We start from the raw sequence: 21,475 nt of genomic DNA, 5'->3' as shown, positions 1-21,475 counted from the left end.
CGCGTCGCTATTTTTAATCGCACTTACATCCCCCCTTGACATTATTTAACCAGATCGACTCGATTCAGTTGAACTTCGTACACGTCGTGGTATCCAGATTACAGAATATCGTATAGAGAGTTATAGATACAATGGACTCTACAATCGACCTCCTCGACCCTTCCAAGGCCTTAGATCTAAACTACATCCGCTACCAACTAATGTCCGTAACCTAATATTTCTCTTGAATATGCCCCCCAACCTCCACAGGCCCAAAGCTAACATAACCCCCCCCCCAGCCGCCTAGAAGACACCATAATCTTCAACTTAATCGAACGCGCCCAATTCCCTCTAAACCCCACAATTTACACCCCAACCCCCTCCCTCCCCCTCCCCGACTTCAAAGGTTCCTTCATGGACTGGATGCTCTATCAACAAGAATCCGTCTACGCAAAAGTCCGCCGTTACCAAGCACCAGACGAATACCCTTTTTTTCCGATTGTGAAGGAGATAAAACCGATATTGAAACCACTGGCGTATCCGAAGTTGTTACATCCTAATGATGTTAATATCAATCCGAGGATAAAGGAGGTTTATGTTAATAGCATTTTACCGGCTATTTGTAGGAGGAGTGTGGGTGAAAACTCCGATGATGTTAACAAATCTGGCGCGGGAAAGGGAGGGGACAGAGGCGAACAAATGGAAAACTATGGCTCAACGGCAGTAGCCGATGTAGCCGTCCTACAAGCTCTATCAAGAAGAATACACTTCGGCAAATTTGTAGCCGAGGCAAAGTTCCTAGACGACACAGAAGGGTTTACAAAGTTGATTAAAGAGAAGAACACAGAGGAAATCGGGAATAGGATTACAAAGAAGAAAGTGGAAGAGGAGGTTTTGAGACGGTTGAGGTATAAGACCATGATTTATGGGAGGGATCCGACGTTGAAGCCCGGTGAAGGGGGGTTGGATGATGATGTGGGGGTTAAGAAGATTGATGTTGAGGCGGTGGTGAGGGTGTATAGGGTTTGTATACATTGTACTTTGTAGGATGGAGTTTTTGGGGATTTGCTAACGGATTGCGGGTAACTAGGACTTCGTGATTCCTCTGACGAAGGACGTGGAAGTGGATTACCTTTTACAACGACTAGATGAGCCCCCAGCCGATGAAGAGCCACCTGCCGGTGTCGCCTAAACCAGTCCTTTATCTACCAATCAAGCAATCTTCTTTCTTCGACCTCTAATTTCTATCTGGACCGAGAGTTCCTAATACCAACTCCCGAACCCTCCGAAAGACCTGTCGAGAAAGCGACCTTCGCATATACGCGCATGCGCAGCATTAATAAGAACTTGATCTTCACGACTAATTTAGACAACAGATGCTTTGAACAGTTTGTGATTGGGCAATTAGTGGGAGAAAGATATCCCCACGCAAGAACAATTTATTGTTACCAGTCGCTATAATACCGATATAATCTAGTTAGCAACCTCTTTAATACAAAGCCGTCGCTAAACCCCAATAAACTTTTCCTCTAGCCTTAAAAAAAAAAGGGTATAAAAAATAACCCCGGTGAATCCATTTTCTGAAAATTTCCGCGAGAATCCCCTCTAATTTATTTCTTCACAAATTTTCATCACGACTTTCCTTCTTCTTCTCCCTTCTTGTCTTCTTCATACCCTTCAGTAACCATATCATTCAACCCGAGGTCCTCGTTCTGCTCTTCCGTTCTATCGTAATCCTCCGTAGTCATATTAGGATCCACATCCGGCGCATACAAATTCTGCAAATAACTCGCCGCCAGAGGATCCTCCAAAATAACCGTATACGGAATCTTCCCTTCCTTAGCCGCAGTCAATCCTCCAAAGAATCCCTCCCACCTAGCCTTCTCAGCTGGATCCATACTATCCGACTCATCACCATTGAAGATTCTACCTTTTAGTTCTTCATAAACTTGAGTTAAAAGACCTTCTAGAGTTGTGAACCGTCCACCGAGGGTGCCCGGGGTTAGGTCTAATTTGATTTCTGGGATTGATAGGGCACAGGTTTCGGATTTGAGGATGTCGCGGGCGAGGTCTTCGGGTTCGGTGACTTTGAGGGTGATTCGGCGGCCTTTGGAGGGAACGGCGCCACCGGTTTTGACTTCGTTTGATTTGTCTAGTTTTCTCTGTTAGCTTTGTGTCATAAATAATGCTTGGGAGGAGGGAGATCATACATCCACAATGGTCGCAGATAGTGCTCATGATGACTACCTCCTTGAAATGAGGAATATCGACCATCTTCATGTTTGTAACAGCATGCATGGTACAAGTTGGGCAGCTGGCCGGGAAGCTATAAACTTCATCTTTGTTGATCTGAACATCGTCACCGGCGCTGAGAGTAGATATTTCCTGCTTCTGTGCAGGCTGTTCATCCGGGTTGAGAGACAAAGCTTCGTTTTGCTCTCTGCTTCTCGGGTAGTCTGTTCTGGTCCACTTCCCCCGAAGATCCTCAATAATAGGTTGAACCCAACTATTCCCAGCCGGATCATCAAGCTCCAGAGTCCACGGATAAATTCCCTTCTCCTTATGCTCCTCCAACATCTTCCTCGCCTTCTCCAAAAAAGCCTCAATCTTATAAAAATTCTCCTTATCAACATCCTTCCTCTTTTCCTGATCTACTTCCAAATCTTCCAACACCCCTCTCAACAACCCTTCAACAGTAGTAAGTTGTCCGCGTTGTGCAGGGATTTCAAGTTCTAAAGCCGGGAACTTGCAAGTACAACTATCGGATTTGACGACTTGACGTTGGAGGTCATCGGGGTTTTCGACTTGGAAGGTGTATTTTACACCTCGGGGTTGGATTTCTCCTGCTGCTTGGACTTCAGAGTTTTTAAAGTGACAGTGCGGGCATTCGAAGGACATTAGTATGACTTCGCGGAAGAAGGGGATGGAGATCAGTAGCAGCTTGGTAGTGCCCTGTTTTCCACATATTGTCAGAGACATTCCTTGCTAGATGCAGGATAGAAAAGAATGGAATGTACATTTTCATGACAATTCATGCAAAGAGATTCGATCTGATCAACGACTCGGTCTTCATCGTTACTAGCGTCTGTGGCTTCAGCAGCTGCACCGACGGACTGGAAGAGATCGGTTCCAGAGGTGGTGGTGGTGGTATTGGTGGCCTCGGTCTGAGCAGGTGGTTCGTTCTCGAGGAATGGCATTGTGTTGATGGCTGGTATTATTAATAACTATAAATGTTCTTTGTTTACAGTCGTGACTGGGAGACTGAGTCTGATGCGGGTATTTAAGAGGATATTCTGTGGTTGGACTGGATCGTTCGGTTGTTATGAGTAATATATAATTCGATTATAATTCTGTCGTAGTCATAATAAGAAACTCCTTTTGCCTTCCCGCACAGCAATAAGAAAAGTTAATATGTAAAAAACTTTGAGAAAAAAGTTTCAGGTGGGATGTTTTTTATTTTTCTGCGCTATCGATAAGCCCCTCCATCGACAACACCTTTTGGCCCTCCATCACAACACATCTTGGGGTTTGCCCCTGCTACCTCGTGGGGGCGAGGTAGGAGATTCGAGACTAATCTCGAAAGAACTGTTAGCTTCCGCTTATTACCTCCGGGGACGAACCTCCGAGTACTATCCTTGTTCAGGCTTGTCTACAAGGGACGGGCACTGGGGCTCATGTGCCAGGGTGATATGGCGGTATTTTCTCAAAAGATTGAGAATTGAAGTCCCTGAGCACCCTATTCATGGCTCAACTATACGTGTGCTGTATTCGTATGGCGGAGGGAATATAAGAGCGATATTGGTCGATCCGCCAGAATGATATATTGCAATATAATCAAGTATCTCGATTATATCTGCTGTTTGTCCCTTTTGACACATTCTCGATTACTGAATTGATATCCCGCGTGTTTATAGTCTAGTCACAACACCATCTTTTGTTGTATTTTGGCTCGCCGTATAATCGTGAGCTGACTCAATCTCATAACCAGAGAGCTGAGCTAGTCGAGTCTTCTGCGATCGAGATCAATATTTTACGCACAGCCTCATCCCCTTGTACTCCAAATTGTACACTCCACATACGTAATATCCAAAATGCAGCCCCAAAAAACCACCTTCTTCTTCTACCTTCCACACGATATAATCCACGAAATTTCCGACTACTTGACCGACCTAGAAATTCTAGATCTCCGCCTCATCTCAAAAAATGCATGCACAAAAATCCCACAACCCCTTTCGAAACGCACTATACTCTTCACGGACATCGAAGCAATCAGATTACTCCATCTCTTAGCAACATGTCCGGAGCAACGATTAGAGAATACAAAACAAATAGTATTCGACCTACGTTGGTCTCATCAGCCCAGAAGGCTTTGATAAATCAAGACGGAAGTATGATGAACACACGAGGTCCAAAATGCTGGTCTTCCCGCCAATTTACAGGGAACGGAATCTCCGGGCCACCGATCGATGGAAACACCAAGACACCAAACGAGTTGGAAAACCAGCCATTGCACCCATTAAAGGCCATAAAACCTTCTGTTTCATAAGATTCTTGAACAAGACATCAAAAACCCGCTTCCGTGTAAACACCCTGCAGCCCCGACTACGGAATTTAAGAATCCATTAAATTTTAACAGAAACGCATACTTTGATGTTATCACTCAGGCATTCAATTTTTTTCCTAATATAAGTATTCTAGAATTTAAATTATCGGATAAATCGCAGGGTCCGAATTACGGAATCCCGCCGTCGTGGAGAAGACATAATCGATCCCTTTGACTGCAGCCGTGTCGTTCAATGCCACCCTTGTTCGGACACATTTGGAAAAAATATGGGTACTCATATCTCCGACTTCAAATATACATTTTCAACCCTCACTCGGTTAGAAATATTCCTACAGCGACTTCCAGACCTACCGTCTACAAATGACGTCTCGCCGTTGTTCACGGCTACGCTATATAATGTCCGAGAACTTGTTATCAAGGAGTCACTACGGTTATATGGATATGAAAACCATAAAAGACTGCCGCTGAATATACACTTTTCCAAACTACGAAGGCTAGAAACTATTTACGTTTCTATGGAACCAGATGCCTATCGACCATCTTAACAACAAATAAAAATTCATTAAAAGAATTAGTCTGTACCCTCTGGCTCTCCCAACCCACGGGATATGACCAAATAATAAAGTTCCTAAGGACACTCCGCACCACCCACAACCTCACAACCTACAAAATAGACTTTTTAAGCAGCCGAAATTGGGATTACCACGTATATATCTTCGTGGATATTCAAGGTGATCGGAAGAACGATAGGTATTGTATATATAAGGTCGCAAGTGTTGAAACGAATGATATTGCGGTTGTGGATGTAAAGATGAAGGATGTGGTGAAGTGGAAGGAATTTGACGAAAATTGAAGATTCTGATAAACCATCGGGTGCGATGGTTAATTCGATATCTTTGGGAATTTCGGGATATATCTCATCGTCCCTGGCGCGGTTGAGTGCAGCGTTGTATTCTGAGAGGGAAATGTCTTTTTTGTTCTTTGGCGATTCGCCGAAGTAGACTTCTTCGTCACATAGTAGAATGTGGTGTATTTTGGGATGTTTGTTTTTGAGTTCCAGGATTCTATGATTGTGAGGTCTTGGAGGGATGTTATGGTTGGAAGTTTCTCCCGATTGTCAACTTCGAGGCTGGATGAACCGGTGGTTGTCATTGTAAAAAATGGCGGATTCAAAGCTGACGTATATTTATAGACACAAAAGCTGATAAGAACACCCGGGTGGCCTTGAATATGAATTGAAGGGAGAGGGGCTGGCGGTACTGAAGATGGAGCTTTCGATGTAGTCGAGTGTTGTTAAACTACTTTCTCGCCTCCCTTATCCACGGCAACAATGACGTTTCTTATCATACCGAGATGCGATTCACGCCGTCTTCCGTGGGGCACAGCTCCATTCAACCGTTCTAACCCGACGGCCTCCATCCGACCGCTCCGCACCAATGTTGACTGATATCTTTCAAGTCGGTCTGGACTATATATTTCCGTCGTTTCTCAGGACGTAATTACCTTTTTCTCACCTCTGTCTCTCATAGGCAAAGTCTCCAAGCCTACTACACAAATCCTCTCCCCACAGCTTTCTATAGGCCTTCAAATTTTCAGTCACTCTCAATTCTACGATACATATACATGTTGTTGTGAACTAAAAATTATCCAAGAAACCACGGAGGTTCATTAGAAGATACCTTTAAATTATGCCGTTCCATATCGGCGTGCCGAGCCCTTCCGATAGTCTTCCATGTGCCCTAATTTCTGAAGAAAATTAAAAATCAATAATGCCGATCAAGGTGTGCAGTGTGAAAATGTAGCTCGGGTATATCAATATCCATGAGGTTCCGGCTTTCCCGTGTTGCGGCCTGGGACAAGGCTGTGGTATTTTGGACGTTGACAACACAAATTAAGTGAACTGCCACAACCACGTGACATCAGAGGAGACCAACCATATTCTGCCGCCTACGATGCCAAGAAACCTACGAATCCACGACTTCAAGCACCGGTCTGCAGTTCACAGGCAAAAGTCGAGCAGAGTACTCCTCGCGAGCAGACCCATATCCAATTTCCGTCACTTCTTCGCAGTGGACAAATAACAATAACTAATAATTTATCCGCACCTAAACGCTGACGGTATCTTGCACTGCATAAACCCCTTTATTGCATTGTTCTCCTAAAATAGTAAGCTTATATGGCAAAGGAGCAGCCACTTTGCAGATGTTCGGACCGCACCCAGGAAAGAAAAGAAAAGAAATCGTTGAAAACATGTCGAGGAAGGCCGTGTCGTGTATACGCATAGATGTCGTCAGCAGGCTCATAGGAGTATTATATCCTGAGGGACCCAAAAAAAGTTCGAAACGGATTTTTAAAGAAACCTTTTTGTTAAACAAAATGCATTATGGTGCCGTCCGATCGACTACTTTATAATATAACACAGCCTACAGAACTGCGGTTCCGAAATGAACTATTAAAAAGGGGGGTTAGGACTATATATTCCAGTCTAACTGATTGACTTCCAATCCCGTGGGAAACTACGCCTCGGTGTTTCATCCTGTCGCAGTTTGAAGCAGAACCTGACCTTATACATGCACCCCTCGTCTACGCTTGCGTGGCAACGAATAAGTAACCGAGTTAAGCAACAAAGGAACCACGATCGATATTTTTTTGGGAATAGGTGTTGCTGCCGCGCTAGCTACTAAGGGATATCCAAGGGCGCTTCGAAATACCGTAGGGTGACGGGGTGAAAGGAAGATGCAGATGCGAGTGGGAAGCCTTCGGCATCCGGAAAATACTTAGTTGCTGGTCGAATAGGAGAGAGGGGGGAACTCCTTTGGGAGACTAAAATTATATATACTCTTCCATCGTCCATCCCTCTTTACAAGCCTAGGAAGGAAGGTGCAGTTAATTTTTCATTTTGTATTGTTTTCGAATTCAGGGCAACATTGATTGTTGCATTTTATTATAGACAACGCGGTGCTTTTCTAAATCTTCGGTTCGATTTAAATTCTCCGCAAACGCTCAAGATTATAATCCTTCTATTCCCCAGATATATCGTATATTTGAAACTGCCTAGCTCTCGACTATTACAAGGGTTCGGTATATTCTTGATTAAAGTAACCTTGTAATCACCATGGCAGCCATATCATCTCCAACCAGCCTACGCTTAACCGCATCCTTCTCCTCCCTTCCCCACGACATAATCTTCGAAGTCTGCGAACGTCTCCCCGACAAGGACGTTCTAAAACTCCAACTCCTTTCAACCGCCATCCGCCAAAAACTCCCACAATCCCGACTGAACCTCATCCACGCCGAGAAAACGTACTACCTCTGCTCCCACAGCATTCAAAAACTCGAAAGATTGATCCGAGATCCCATACTCGCCGGGCGGGTAACACAAATAACCTTCGACGTCGGTGTTCCAAACGTTCGACTTCGTTCTAAAGGATCATGCGTAACCGAAGCAAGAGAATACCCCACGGACGCTCGGGCCAGATTGCACCGCTGGTCTAGCACCCACATGCGACGGCAAAATAGTATGGTATCGCCGAGAACCTGCAGACCATCCGCCGCAATCAGTAGGGTCGATCCAAGGGCTGCCATCAGCTACGAAACCGTCCTCGATCAAACCTATAGTCTTTTCAAAACCCATTTCTTAACCCATGTGGATACATCGGAAGAAGACCAAAATGATTTTACGATCTTCACGCGGATAACAAAGGCGTTTAGATCACTGCCAAACCTAAGCATTCTAACATTCGCACATACGAATCCCAAAATGGTGGAGCGTTCGGAAATGTTATCCCGCTGGAGAGAATATAACGACCATCTGTACGCACTGTTATATATCGACCCAAAAATAGAATTACAATCGGGGGTATGGCCCTGGTGTTCATGGTTAAGACCAAAGACTCCAACATTTCTACTCTCGACGGCTTGTCCAGCGATACTATTCTGCGCTACACAAGCTCAACGAACGATCTCGGAAGTTAGAGTAGGGAATACCTCATGGGGACCCCGGAACTTTGGATTAATGATCTCGAAATTCGAGCCATGGCAGGTTAGGATAAAAGATGGGAGTAAAGAGGGTTGGGAAAAAGCTTATTACCACTGGGTTTGCCGATACGTTGACGACTACAAAGCCACATTCGAAAATCTCAAACGATTCGACTTATGCCTGGAACCCGAAGAACAGCAAGTTACCGTCGAACCGGAAGTCGAAAAAACAGAAAAACCAAAAGCCAAGACTCGAGGAAAGCCACCACCGGTATCACTATGTCTCCTTACAATGTTAAAGAATGTAGAAGAACTTAAAGTCTGGAGGTTACGTGGTGACCCTGAGAAACAGGTCCGATCACCACGTGGAGGGGGATTTGTGATCCCGACGGATACACAGCTGGCCAGACTTGAGAAACTGGATGTTGGGGAATATGCGGGGGTAACTGTGGATGGATTGCTCGCGTTCTTGAAAACGAATGCTACCACAGTGCGGCACGTTACTTGCGATATGTTCGCGTTTAGAGAACAAATCATCCCGAAACAAGAAATAATGCAGTTCCTAAACTCTTTGAAGAAGAATACGGGACTGGAAAGTTTAAAGATCGATTTTCTAGTCGATCAGGTGAAGGAGAACGGACAAAGAGGAGATGCTGAGAGTTTGAGTAATGTGTATCTCCGCATCGATATCCGCGGACCTTGGGAGAATCAAAATTGTGAATATAAGATCGGACTTAGGAAGGTATCGGCGACAGGGCTTGGTGATGAATATAAGTCCAGCAGTTACTGGGCTAAAAAGCGAGGTTGGGAGGAATTCTTTACTTATATGTCAAAACTTGATGTTACGAGGGCGTTGTGGAGATAGGAGTTGAACTGTATTTCTAAACCTTTAGGGTATATTGACAGGGTTTTAGTCATATGGCAACATGATTGCAATACAATACATTGTATATAAACTCTTCCTTAGGTGCAGCAGGAATTTTTATCGCCTGCTTGATATTGAAAACTGAAATACCTCAGCAGAGGAAGTAAGATATGGCGCGCTCGCACTCATTTCATGCTGTCCGATCTGTACTCTTTCGTTATTATGCTTAATTGCGAAATTCTCGAGCGATATCGTAAATTTAGTCTTTTGGGCGGGCTGCAAGTCGCGCCAAAAGTATGATTTGGTTCGAATTTCAAGAATCTTCAAGGCGGGGAAGAACGAAGGAAAATTCAGATCGAGAATAAAGTACACCCAGGGAAGGTTGCGGGGGTTCAGAGCTTCTATATTCAGAATCTTCAGATCTGAAAATTGGCGGAGGAAGGCTACGGCCTTTTAGGTCGGGTAGTAAACGTTAGATAAGTTAATTAGGAAGAAAGGTTATCGTGGTGATATAGGCTTACCGTATCGTCATTCGGTCCCCGATCACCGTCGAGCAGCCCGCTGAAGGTCAACTCTTGTACATGAGCATAGTCAATTTCACAAAATTCTGTTAGGAACCTAGAGGTCGTCCCACTCGTAACAGGGAACTGTAGCCTTTTGAGCGCAGGCATATTCCATCTTTCCGGCGGATCTGTAGTGGACAATGAATACAGCCCACTTCCGTTCGCAATGTAACTGGCTTTGAGCGTCCGAACCGAAGCTATCGAAGTGCCAAATACTTTGCCTAGTATTTCGATCGGATACATACGATCTCTAGTATTGTCGTCCGAATCCTTCGGCACGATTTCCCATGACCCCAAGTTCTCCTCTGTAATCAGTATGTCGAGTTCTTTTAAGTTTGCAGAGGTCGCAACTCTATTATGGACTAATTCTTCAAACGTGTTTTTAAGATCGCCAACTTTTTCCTTAGAGATCGTGAGAAAAAGTTTGAGGTCAGCCAAGAGAGGACAATGCGCTAGAATAGCTTGTAGCCCCGGAATGAGGTGAACGAAAAGGCTATCCGGAGTATTCTGTATTGATGCAATCGTCAAATTCTTGAATCCCCGGATAACATTATCGTAGACTGTGTTTAACATCTTTGTTGAAATATCAAGCTCGGATCCTTGCGAGCCCCTACCCCGTCGGCTCGGCCGTGAGGTAATATGCTGCCGCTTTTGGCTGTCTTGGTACTCAATATATGTTTTTCGATAACCTCCGTACATATCTAACTTCCTACAAAAATAAATATTTTGATTGGGCATAGAATTTGCTTTCGGGCGGATGAATGCTTACTTGACGAAAGGACCCCGTGCTCCTTTCGTATTATACCTCAAAAGCCGATAGCTAATATTAACTGCCTTCCCGACCGTAATCGGCGCAGTAGTATTCTCCTGCTGCCTCCCCGGTATTGAGATCCCAACAAAACATGTCGATTCTAGGAAATATTGCATAACCTGATGGAATCGGCGACATGTCCAACTAAGCTTCACGATGCCACTGCGGATTGATTCTTGGGGCTTGATTGACGTCACAACGCCTTCTAGAATTGGAAGTAGAAGTTCATTGGGGAGATCTAGGATGGTGGTCCGTGATAACATGTTGCGCTCGCGCTTAAAGAGTAGCACTAACTTGGAGATGATACTTTTGGTTTCGGAGGTAGAAGAGGACTTGTGTTTACGCGACAGAAGTAGATCTTTTGACCACGGCATGAACTTCAGGGGCTAAAAAGTGCTTGAACAGGAAGATATGAGATGAATTCCCTCGGAGGATTGAGCTAGAGTCACGGACACTTTGTTGGATTTTTGAGGCTCAACGCACACCCTTCGGTTACTGCCTTCAGCCTTGCTGAAAACCGGAACTGCACTTTTGTCAATGATTAGCGAGCATCGAGATTGCGAGAGCTCTGACTAGACGAAATCGAAGAAGAATGATACTTTTTGGTATATATATACTCTGATCTAGACAAAGCCTAATACTGAACGTTTAGTTGATACTGCAGGATTCCAGCATGGGCACTAACCCAGTCCTAGAGTTAACCTGATGGCAACGTATGACCATACACCATAATATCTGTGCTACATGAGAGCACGTCAAAATTCCAAAATAAACTGTTGAGTATATTCGCATGGTCGGATTATGACCCAAACGAGCAGCCATAGCTGCCAAAATTGAATGCTGGCGCCTCAACAACAGGATCATTCAGCCTTTCAATCAGCCCCCTCAATACTAACTCTAGGTTCGGCTTTAGCGGCCGGATTTCAAAGTTCACCCTGATCCGCCCGTAGGCCACCAAGCCTCTTGCGGTGTAGAGACTTTTAACAGAGGTCTCCATCATTTCCCTGATTGTCGAGGCTTGGTCAAATCCAAGGCGAACATCTTTGACCGATAGAAGATCGCTAGAGTACGGATCCCTCTCCGAGTATTCGAACTTTACATTCCCCTGGGAGACCGATAAACGTCGTTTGTGGGCTTGTTGGCCCGAGGTACTGCTCTGAGATTTTACCTGTCGAGCACCTTTATCCCGATCGATGAATTTATCTTCGAGAACCCCACCAGCCTCTCCAAGCTCGATATTCCAAATCCCCCGTTCTTCAACACTAGCATTATCAAGTTTCAAAAGCTTTGAAAATAGCTCCGTCGGCGATACCCTCATTGACTCGATTTTTCCGTGGTTGATTATAAACTCAAGGATTCGATGCGCAGCCTCGCCGTCGGTGAATAAGCGGTGGATAGGGAAATCGTATGAATATCGTGCTTTATGAGCTATTCTTTTGAATGCGGGGTCTTTGATAAGTCGGCGCCAGCGAGGGTATGCCCGGCCCATGGCGATATGGGTTTTCCATGAATCGATGTTGTACAGGATATCCAGGTGGATTTCGTCCGGGATGGCGTCGAGGTAGCAGATAGTGTTGGTTTGGGAGTTGGAGCCGGCGGGGTTTGTGTTGGCAAAGATTTGCATTGTGAGGGGTACGCAACTTAGGATCGTAAATTAAGATCTTCGTGCTCTGAGATCGATATGGGAGATTCCACGCAAGGAGAAGTGGGGAGGGGTTGTATGAGACGAGGCGAGGTGCAATGTTGGGGAATATATATCGTTGCAGGCATCCTTGTCGTATCACTCCGCACCAGCACAGGTGTAGTCTTGGCACGTCTGACCAATAGCATTGAGCGCAACTCCTCCAAACATCTGGGGGTAATTACTTAGGTAGGTACTATAGATTTCTAGATTCGGATTTACGCTCATACGAATTTATTCTAGCAATCTTCGGTGTGATTGGTAAACTTGTTTATGACTTGGGATGTACGAAAATCATTGTTCTTATAAGAGGTAATTGTGCCCCCAGCAGTGATGATGAATTGAGATCTCATTTTGCAATCGTGACGGATATTGAAGCTCCAGCCATAAAGGACTAGTCATCCTTTTGAGTACTGAAAGCTAAAGTGTAAATAAAATTAAAGTTGAATTTATTATATGGTGAATTTTCTAAATGAGCTAACTACCCGAATGTTTAAAATTTCCATGCAAGCTCATCTTATGTCGCCTCTCCGCGAGTTACTCTAGGCGATAGGGAGGACATATTTCTTTCTCAGTATCATATCTAGATCGAATAGGTGAGTTCATCGAAGAATAACCTCAGAAAATTACGGCAGCTTCCTAGCACAACCTAGAAAATTTTTCAACCAGCGCTATGAGTATCTGGAATTTTGCCTGTATATTATCTACTTTGAGGAACACACATGCTTCCGTTGCTGGACTTTTTTCCAAAACTCACCCCCCCCACCGCGATATATTCGTGGTAAACTCACGATATCTAGGAATTGGCATCTTCGTTTATCCCCGAGCTGTTCTTGCTATGCTTCTTGACGTATAAAAGACGCCCACTAAGTAATTCCCTAGATACAGCAACTTTATTGCCCTATGTTTAGCCAGTTAGAATCGGGAGCGTTAAGAAGCAACCTTAAAGTGCACCGCAGTCACAGGGAGGAGATATAAGGGCTCGGGACGGATAGTAGAAATGAATCCCTTGCGAATAGTTCCTGACCAAGTTGTTACAGCGTCAGATGATCCGTTTACGAAAGTAACCTGCAGCCTTTGCGAGGAAGAGATATGGCGATACCAGGCTCTTCGGATGCCGTGGTGTCACCACATACATTGTTCCGCCTGTATCACCGCCAATGTCAAAGCAGCGATATCACATGCATCAAATGTCTGCAACGCATGCATAGCAGTGACTGCGGCGAGTCTGAAGTTATGATACTCGCAAAAGATTTGGGTTGGTCCATTTGTTATAAATGCAATTTTGTCGTCATGAAAAACGGAGGCTGTAACCATATGAAGTGGCTGAACTCTATTCCAAGCTGTTGAAGGACTATACGAAACTCGAGTAGGAGCTTATGTGTTTTCGAAAATACCTTTACCAGGTTTGCAAAGAGAAGAGCACTTTGGTTGAAAGGCTACAAGCAGCTTCAAGGAAAAAGGCTGACGCTGAACAAGATGAGTGGATAAATTAGTATTGTAGCTTTATCCTTGACCTTTTCATTTCAGTGAGTTTTCGGCGGGTGTATGACAGGATGCTGCACGACACACTGCCGGATGGTGTTTTCATGGTAGCATGCAACCTCCTGGTGTTAACACTACGATAATATACGTGCGGCCGTACTCGGGTCGCAATGGTGATGGAAATAGACTTATGCTGGCATTACATGATGCCTTAATCGGTTCTGGCGACAATCTCGCGATCGAAATGGTTTCGGTCGTTCGACCTTTCTAGCACCGACGGCTCACTCAACTATATATATAAGTAATGCCCTCCAGGAATATCATCATATACCCTTAGTTCTGTAACAATGGGATCCTCCACTTGCGGGAATTTGGAGTATAGGTACAAGAGTAGCTAGAAAACATCTATCACGCTACTAGAGAGTATATGCTGCGACGCTATTGAATGTTTCGGAAAGTAGAATGGCGCTCTGATATACAACTGACAAAAGTCTTAACAGATATTTGAAACCAATGATTATGGCACCGGTTTCGAGATCAACAATGGCTAAGATCAAATAATACAAGGCACTCCCTTTGCGATGTCTGGGTGCGATAACAAATAATACTAAGTTTAGAATGAAATACACGCATTAAGCGGACGATATTGAACGGAACTTCATAATGGTATCCATGAATTTCCAGCGATCTGAACATGGCCCAGATCGCTTATGTCAGCATCCAACACAGCTTTGTGTTGCGTCGACCTCGAGGTTCAACAGAAAATCTATAGCAGCCTCAAGTCATTGTTAGCCATTTTTTATTATTTCAGCACCGATGCATAACATTCCCGCCGAAGGAAAGCTCGGAACTCACTGATTCCCCTATCAAGATCTTGAAACCCCGATCAATTCCCTATCTCTTACCAACATGCATACCACATTCCTTGCTAACCCAAATGCATCACATGAGGCCTTGCATGTACTACCCCCCTTTTTTTCAGGCCCTTTCCCACACCCATGTTGGAAAAGGCTCTTCAGAGTCATCTTTTCGGCGGAAGAACTTAAGTCCCCCTTAGCCGTTGATTTCCCACAACCTTGGTTCGAAACGTAGATATTACCGAGTCTTACAGGATGATGATGTTATCTTTCTTTTGTTTGTAGCCAATTATATTGCTATCGCTTGTGAGAGGAAGGAAAGGGTCTTGTGAGCGGGATTCGGTGGTACAGAAATGGCTTGTGTTCTTTCTAGAAGGATGAGCTTACGGGTACCGTTCACCCTTTGTCTGTCGGCGTTACTTCCGGTTATAAGAGCCGATGGGAGAGACAACTTGCAACCAAACTTGTCTTGTACCTAGACTTCAACTAAACTCTCAACCCTGTCAGCGTTCTAGTAGGAGTTAGTGGGAGCGATATCGCTATGTCACCATACTTACGCTAGGAAGAACAATACCTATGGTACGGCACTAGTGGGGGTTGTTCGAAAAGGGGACCAACGTTGGCGACGCAGACTAGTGGGTAGAGTTCCCATGTGCCGGGTTATTTCCTGATCACGTTGGGTGATATGGCGTTCTTAGTTTTTTCTTTTACGTTTCATGTCGTCTGATGTGTTTGCGCTGCTGAGTTAAGTCGACCTGTTAAAGATGTTGGTGGGATGGGCGTGGCATCATTCGGATAGATGGGAGGGTAGGTGGAGGGGCATGTGAGAATATATACTCTCTACCTACCCCGGCCCCCATTAAAGGTGACCATCCTAGTACTTCATGTTCTTGAGTTCAGTGTTAATTGAACTTACTGGTAGAACATACCTAAGTGGTTATTTCAGATATACTATCTGAGGGCTTTACCCACCTATAACGGCATTACTACCATTTCTAAAAGGAAAACATTCATAATGACGAAAGACTCACTCCCACTACAACATCCCCCAAACCCACTAGAACTCAATACCCGATCCTTCGTCGGCCTCTCGGAATTCTCACCTACAAATTTCTCCCCAGCGAGCGAGGGCACTAGTACTGATGGACTATTCTCATTACTACCTACTCTGTCCAATACCTTCATATTCCCTAATCCGTTTGACGACGTTTCAATGGGTGGGTCAAATGAATCCATTTCTTCGAGGGCCACGAGGCCGGAGTCTGGATATAGGAGGGGTAGAAGTGATGGATGACGGTATCCGGGGTATGTGTGGGGAGTTTGAAAAGGTCGCTTGGGGAAGAGCTTTATGCTTCTAGGGCGATGTCTGAGAAAGAAGGAAGAGGGAGCGGGCGGTATTCTTGTAAAAGATGCTGCACTGGGGCTCAAAATTCTACTCCTCAGGCGGTAATTTCTACTCTTGGTCAAACCCCGGCTTCGGAGTCTAAGATCCTAAACTTCTTTCTTGCTACATCACGGATCCCGCATACCCAACCGACAACTATGGACCTACTCTTGGGGAGCATATATACCGCGTCTACTGTTCGATTACTCTCTCAGGCTATTTCCACAACCGTTATCACATCTATTGTACCGGTATTATCAACCGAAACCACTGCCCTCCTCTCAATAATCTGCCTGACAAGTCTAACAGCATGGTTCGCTTCCGCTGGACGAGCTATGAGAAGTGGATGGGCAGCTTGGGGCTGCACCATTACCTTCCGTTTTCTAACGACAGTAGTTGGAGGATATCTAATCCTACGACTTACTTCATTCCTCACAACCACCTTCCCCCTTCATACTGAAACCCAAGAAGTTGAAAACATCACAATTACAGTACCAAGTATCCTCGAAAAAAGGCATATTCTGGATGTACTAACAAGGCTACAAGCGCATGTTAATGAACAGATATCCGTGGTTGAACGGGATATGGTTTCGTACGTTAGTGTGAGTATAAATAGCAGACGGGTGGATGAGAAGGTCATGGATAGATTGGAGAAGCTTTACGCTGGGCTTGTGGCGGTGGGGGAGTTGGATGGGGCGGTTCTGGGGGAGGTTTTGAAAGGGTTATGGGGTGGCGTTTAGGTTCATCTGCTTGGTTCGAACACTTACTGTTATTATTTCTGCGTAAATTGGGCTCAAGGATAGATCTTAATGTAACTTTATTTTCTGTATTCCGTACCGATTGAAGAAATGTATAAACAAAAAATTCCCGCTACTATCATCCACATCCCCAAAACATCATCTAAACTAAAACGAATAAAGCTAGGCTTATGCATTCCCTCCCGGTCCACCAAGCAAAGCAAACCGTCTAACAATACTAGGCCCAATTTCATCGTATTCCTGCTTGGTATGGCAGTAACTTCTAAACTCTGGCGTTTGACCGAGCAAACTACCACCGAACCAGGGACCGTACCGTTGGCGTTTATGTGTGATAACTGAGACTTCGAGGCCGCTGGAACGGACGGATGTACCGGCCTTTTGTTCGGAGAGGCGGATACGAGCATCAACCAGGTGACGGATGTCGCGTTGGAGACGACGGCCGAAGTCTTTGTAGAGGGTGGAACCACCGGAGAGAACGATGTTCTGGAATTTTGTTAGCATGTGTAAAGTGTTGGAGGACTTAAGTTGGATATTACCTTGTAAAGACCCTTCCTCACATCGATAGGCGAACTTTGAATAACACCATCCACAACCTCAGGCAAAGGAGTTAAAAAGTCACTGCTATTAATCTCCGGGTTGAAAAAGATTTCTGGCGCCAAAAACCGCTCATATCCAACGTCCACCGTAACTTTCCTACCAGCACCCTGATCCACCACATATTTTTGGAACTTATCAGGTTCTCTATCGTACTTGCTGAACTCCTTCACGATATCCGGACAAACGTAGCAAAATTCTTCTTTTATACTCTCCGCGGTTTTGAGACTGCTGTCGGGTTCTCCACGGTCGCGGAGAAGGGATTGAACGAAGTACGTGATGTCGCGACCGGCGATTGGGATCGATCGGATGGAGGAACCGATGACGTAACCTTCAGCAACGGGAATAACGTGGGTTACACCGTCACCAGAGTCGATGACTGTACCGGTTAGTGAGCGGTCTTGGACCTTTGAGGAAGTCCAGGAAGCGGCGAGGGCGAGGACAGCTTGGACGGCAATGTAGAGACCGGCGCAGTTGAAGGACTCGAACATGATTTCGGCGGTGGATTCACGAGATTCTGGAGGGTTCAGAGGCTAGGAGGCTATATGTTAGAGATAAGTCGAGTTAGGAGGAGTAGAACGGTTTGTGGTATTACTGGTTCGGTAAGGAGGAAGTAGTGATCTTCGGGTTCGACACGGAGGTACTTGAAGATGGAGGATTGCCAGAAGCGTTCCATGTGATCCTGATACTCTATTAGCTGTATCCGAACGGGTTTCAAAGATGACATATATATACCCAGTTCTCGATTTGACCGTGTCGGATTGGGTAGTCAATGCCATAACCTAATACTCCCGTCAGATGTTATGCCGTAGATATGTAGTTTCAGACAGCCGTACCCGGTCCCTTAGCGGCATTCAAAGCCTCGTCGCCGATGAAAAAGTCGAGATCCTCTGTCCCACGCTTCGAAGATAAATGTCCAGTTGGTCCGGCACCACCGGTAAGGAAACTGGGCTTCTGAGCGACAGCAGGACGGCCGCCACCGCTTCCGCCTCCGGCAGCAGCTTTGGTAGCTATAGCAGTGGGAAAGACCCATGATGGAGCGTCATTGCCGGCAAAACCTGGGATAATTATAAGCATAAGTACGAGTGCCGTGATAACTGCAATTGATATTGACTGACGGACCTAACTTGGAATAACCCGTTCCGCTGGAGATTACTGATTAGCTGGGAGCTTCTTGGAGTTGAGCTGGAGGGGTAGCTTACTTGTCCATGACAACGGCGGGGGTTTGGGAGGTCGACATTGTGATTGGAGGTGAAGCTGGGAGCTTCTACCGGTCCAAAGAAGAAGACAGGATTGGTATGACGTTCGTGAAAGGTCGTGAAACCGTGGCGAAGTCGTGTGGGGGAAGTGGTGATAGCTTACGTCGGGCTTAATTTGGCGGTTTGTAGCTGGGGGTTGTTGACTTGGCGGGTGCATAGAGCATCAGCCACATAACGCCACATTACATAGCGCCACACTTATACATGTTCCCGCCTTGGCCGTGGGCTCATCCTGTCGCCTTTGGGTATACTCGTGGAGGCCTGGGAGGATTATAACTGGGGTTCCTAGATAACTTTATGTTTTTACGACATCAAATCCTCCGTCTAGAGTTTTTGCGATACATCTATATATCCTTTGAATACAAGAAGCCCTGGTTTTCCGTGAGTCACTAGCTACGGTTCTCCAGATCTGAGGACTCAAACGAATGCAGGGATGGCTGCGTATCCGCATATATTAAGTATCCTGCCCGGGCCAGATAGTTCTCATGCATGTACAGCTCAGCCCCGTCGCATAGAATTGAGATCTAGAACATCTTTCTCTTGGAACTCCTCAAATACTGGATTGATTCTACTCCCTAAATTCTTCCAGTTCGTTAATATTCAACGCACTTTATATCGAGACGAGTTAAAGTACCCGCAAGGCATATAGTACAATATATTAATATTGATCGACATATATTCAAACGCATTCTTTGACAGGGGCCCTAAGTTCCTATATAGCGATTACATGAACTTCATCTAGCATCTCCGCATTCCGAAATGGCAACCAACACGATTCCTGGCGAAATTCTCATCCAGATTTTCAACTATTTGAAAAGAGATGAGTTAAACCACGTAATGCATGTATGTCGGCGTTGGAGGATCTTTGCGGGGGTGCGATATTTTAGGGACTTGCGAGTTCGCCATAGACGGGAAACGTGTTCCTATCACCCGACTATCCCAAACGTTGTCGACGACTCAGCCCACGTCAAGTAGCCAATCTATCTTTCTCCAATTACCTATTTATATTATCTTGCATACCTTGGTAGTAATACTAACCAATTGCCCAACGGATAGGAAACTACTTTTGGAGATTAAGAGCACAGAAGGCATCCCTCGTGTCGAAGCTATACCGCGAATAATCAAAAGCATACAACCTTTCTTCAATGTCCGATCATTCGGCTACGATGATACGAGGCTGGGATACCTTGACGCCTCGCCATGGTCTGTTCTCTGGAAAGTTCTTGATCATGTTGTTGTATCAATGCCGCATCTTGTATCGCTTTCCATTCATCATGCTCTGACAAATCATGGATGGCGTGTTTACGGCTCTTGCGACGGTTGGACAGGACCTAATACTCCTCCTCGACGTCTACCGGACCTCAAAGAGATTGAAATTAGGCTTATGATTGATGGCACCAACGCCAAATCCGTCGATCGTTTCTTCATGCGTCTATTCGCTACCTTCGATGATGCCGAGAATCTCATATCCGACGTGGAACTTCATTGGCCTTCTCGGAATTTTGAAGACTATAGCTCTAAAAACTGCAAGTTTCCTTATATGTGGAAACTTCGGAATATCAAACGGCTAGAGTCGACGGATTCCGAAAAATGTACTTTGCCTGCGGATTTGATACTCGTTGACTTTTCGAAACTTACGATATCGACGCGGGATTCGAAAAGTTTTAGTATGCTTTCGTCGCAAGTGAGTGGATACCTGTCTCTAGAGAGTTTAAATCGAAGATATTTGTTGATTTGCATGGGATTTTCATAGTTGGCTACGACGAGACGGGCCGGTGACGACAGTTGTTCGAGCTCTACCTAGGCAAATTTCGAAAACCTCGACGTTCTAATAGAATGTCTAGAAACACACTCGTCTGAATAAGAATGACTATGGCAGATGCGTCAACCTACCCTTATAAAGTGCTTTCCGGATAAATAGCACCTATGGATTTAGTCCCACCATCCAAACCGTTCTGGTCTCGACATCTTGGATCGAGAACGTGCATGAAACCAGCGTTCGGGAGTTGTAGATACCTATCTGACTTCGATGTAAACTATTCGCAGAGCGGCACTCTTTGAAAAATTAACTGCCAGCCAGATTGACAGAGATAGGAAAAAATGGAACATATTCAATCCTGTTTTTGGATACTGCACCCGGCCGGATTTTAATATGGTTTGGATATTGTAGACGTGCCAAGGCTTTGCTGACAAAGCCGGCCAGGTCCTATCAAAGTTACTCGTACGTGATCATGGATTTCGCATGGTGTTCATGCGACGAGAGATATCGATATAGTATATCGCGATCAACTTTCTCGCTCACCGGATAGGCAAAGAGGGCTGCCGTACACTCTATGGCCCAGATTCTCAGACGACAACGTCTACGGGAACAGAATTGGTGAAGCCGTGATAACTTAGAGGTTAGGTGTCGGTGGAGACATCCAGCATCTTCTGCAGGGACATCGTGTGGTATTTTCGAAGATCTTGGCGCCTCAACACCAATTCCCTAGATCACTATCAGCAGCTTTAAAAAGCACAGCTGAATACAGGATACTTGATATACTGACTGCTATTCTGATTGGTATTGCTGGTATTATACCCCCGAGTAGTTGAAGTTATTCGTTCTTTCATGTTCCGGCTGAGGCAATATACACAACACCACGTTTGTCGGTCTGAGCTTGGAGTCGTGATATGCATGATATTGTGCACCAGCCGGTA

At 45.2% G+C, this 21,475-nt stretch overlaps 8 protein-coding genes across 8 annotated transcripts; 4 read left to right on the top strand and 4 right to left on the bottom strand.

Annotated features, from left to right (window-relative positions):
- Positions 1 to 131: 131 nt before the first annotated feature.
- DFL_003219 (uncharacterized protein) lies at positions 132 to 1,171 on the top strand (the record flags this gene model as incomplete). Its single annotated transcript, XM_067632126.1, has 3 exons — positions 132 to 202; positions 279 to 1,002; positions 1,070 to 1,171. 3 exons carry the CDS (start codon positions 132 to 134, stop codon positions 1,169 to 1,171), a joined length of 897 nt encoding a protein of 298 aa, XP_067490426.1.
- A 439-nt stretch (positions 1,172 to 1,610) lies between these two features.
- Positions 1,611 to 3,176, bottom strand: DFL_003218 (uncharacterized protein; the record flags this gene model as incomplete). Its single annotated transcript, XM_067632125.1, has 3 exons — positions 1,611 to 2,131; positions 2,190 to 2,931; positions 2,997 to 3,176. The coding sequence occupies 3 exons, from the start codon at positions 3,174 to 3,176 to the stop codon at positions 1,611 to 1,613; spliced, it is 1,443 nt and encodes a 480-aa protein (XP_067490425.1).
- Positions 3,177 to 7,658: 4,482 nt separating this feature from the next.
- On the top strand, positions 7,659 to 9,386 carry DFL_003217 (uncharacterized protein; the record flags this gene model as incomplete). Its single annotated transcript, XM_067632124.1, has 1 exon — positions 7,659 to 9,386. The coding sequence occupies one exon, from the start codon at positions 7,659 to 7,661 to the stop codon at positions 9,384 to 9,386; it is 1,728 nt and encodes a 575-aa protein (XP_067490424.1).
- A 117-nt stretch (positions 9,387 to 9,503) lies between these two features.
- Positions 9,504 to 11,023, bottom strand: DFL_003216 (uncharacterized protein; the record flags this gene model as incomplete). Its single annotated transcript, XM_067632123.1, has 3 exons — positions 9,504 to 9,836; positions 9,908 to 10,658; positions 10,719 to 11,023. The coding sequence occupies 3 exons, from the start codon at positions 11,021 to 11,023 to the stop codon at positions 9,504 to 9,506; spliced, it is 1,389 nt and encodes a 462-aa protein (XP_067490423.1).
- A 536-nt stretch (positions 11,024 to 11,559) lies between these two features.
- DFL_003215 (uncharacterized protein) lies at positions 11,560 to 12,384 on the bottom strand (the record flags this gene model as incomplete). The annotated part of the gene is made up of 1 exon (XM_067632122.1): positions 11,560 to 12,384. The coding sequence occupies one exon, from the start codon at positions 12,382 to 12,384 to the stop codon at positions 11,560 to 11,562; it is 825 nt and encodes a 274-aa protein (XP_067490422.1).
- Positions 12,385 to 16,325: 3,941 nt separating this feature from the next.
- DFL_003214 (uncharacterized protein) lies at positions 16,326 to 16,907 on the top strand (the record flags this gene model as incomplete). The annotated part of the gene is made up of 1 exon (XM_067632121.1): positions 16,326 to 16,907. One exon carries the CDS (start codon positions 16,326 to 16,328, stop codon positions 16,905 to 16,907), a length of 582 nt encoding a protein of 193 aa, XP_067490421.1.
- A 186-nt stretch (positions 16,908 to 17,093) lies between these two features.
- Positions 17,094 to 18,759, bottom strand: DFL_003213 (uncharacterized protein; the record flags this gene model as incomplete). The annotated part of the gene is made up of 7 exons (XM_067632120.1): positions 17,094 to 17,408; positions 17,462 to 18,052; positions 18,115 to 18,201; positions 18,255 to 18,301; positions 18,356 to 18,577; positions 18,642 to 18,664; positions 18,722 to 18,759. The coding sequence occupies 7 exons, from the start codon at positions 18,757 to 18,759 to the stop codon at positions 17,094 to 17,096; spliced, it is 1,323 nt and encodes a 440-aa protein (XP_067490420.1).
- A 778-nt stretch (positions 18,760 to 19,537) lies between these two features.
- On the top strand, positions 19,538 to 20,582 carry DFL_003212 (uncharacterized protein; the record flags this gene model as incomplete). Its single annotated transcript, XM_067632119.1, has 3 exons — positions 19,538 to 19,749; positions 19,835 to 20,462; positions 20,532 to 20,582. 3 exons carry the CDS (start codon positions 19,538 to 19,540, stop codon positions 20,580 to 20,582), a joined length of 891 nt encoding a protein of 296 aa, XP_067490419.1.
- Between the last annotated feature and the right edge of the window lie 893 nt (positions 20,583 to 21,475).

Source organism: Arthrobotrys flagrans (genome assembly GCF_004000055.1).
Source record: "Arthrobotrys flagrans strain CBS H-5679 chromosome Unknown unitig_0, whole genome shotgun sequence".
Classification (NCBI taxonomy): domain Eukaryota; kingdom Fungi; phylum Ascomycota; class Orbiliomycetes; order Orbiliales; family Orbiliaceae; genus Arthrobotrys; species Arthrobotrys flagrans.
The sequence above is the reverse complement of the archived record's forward strand: the minus strand, read 5'-3'. Positions and strand labels throughout refer to the sequence as shown.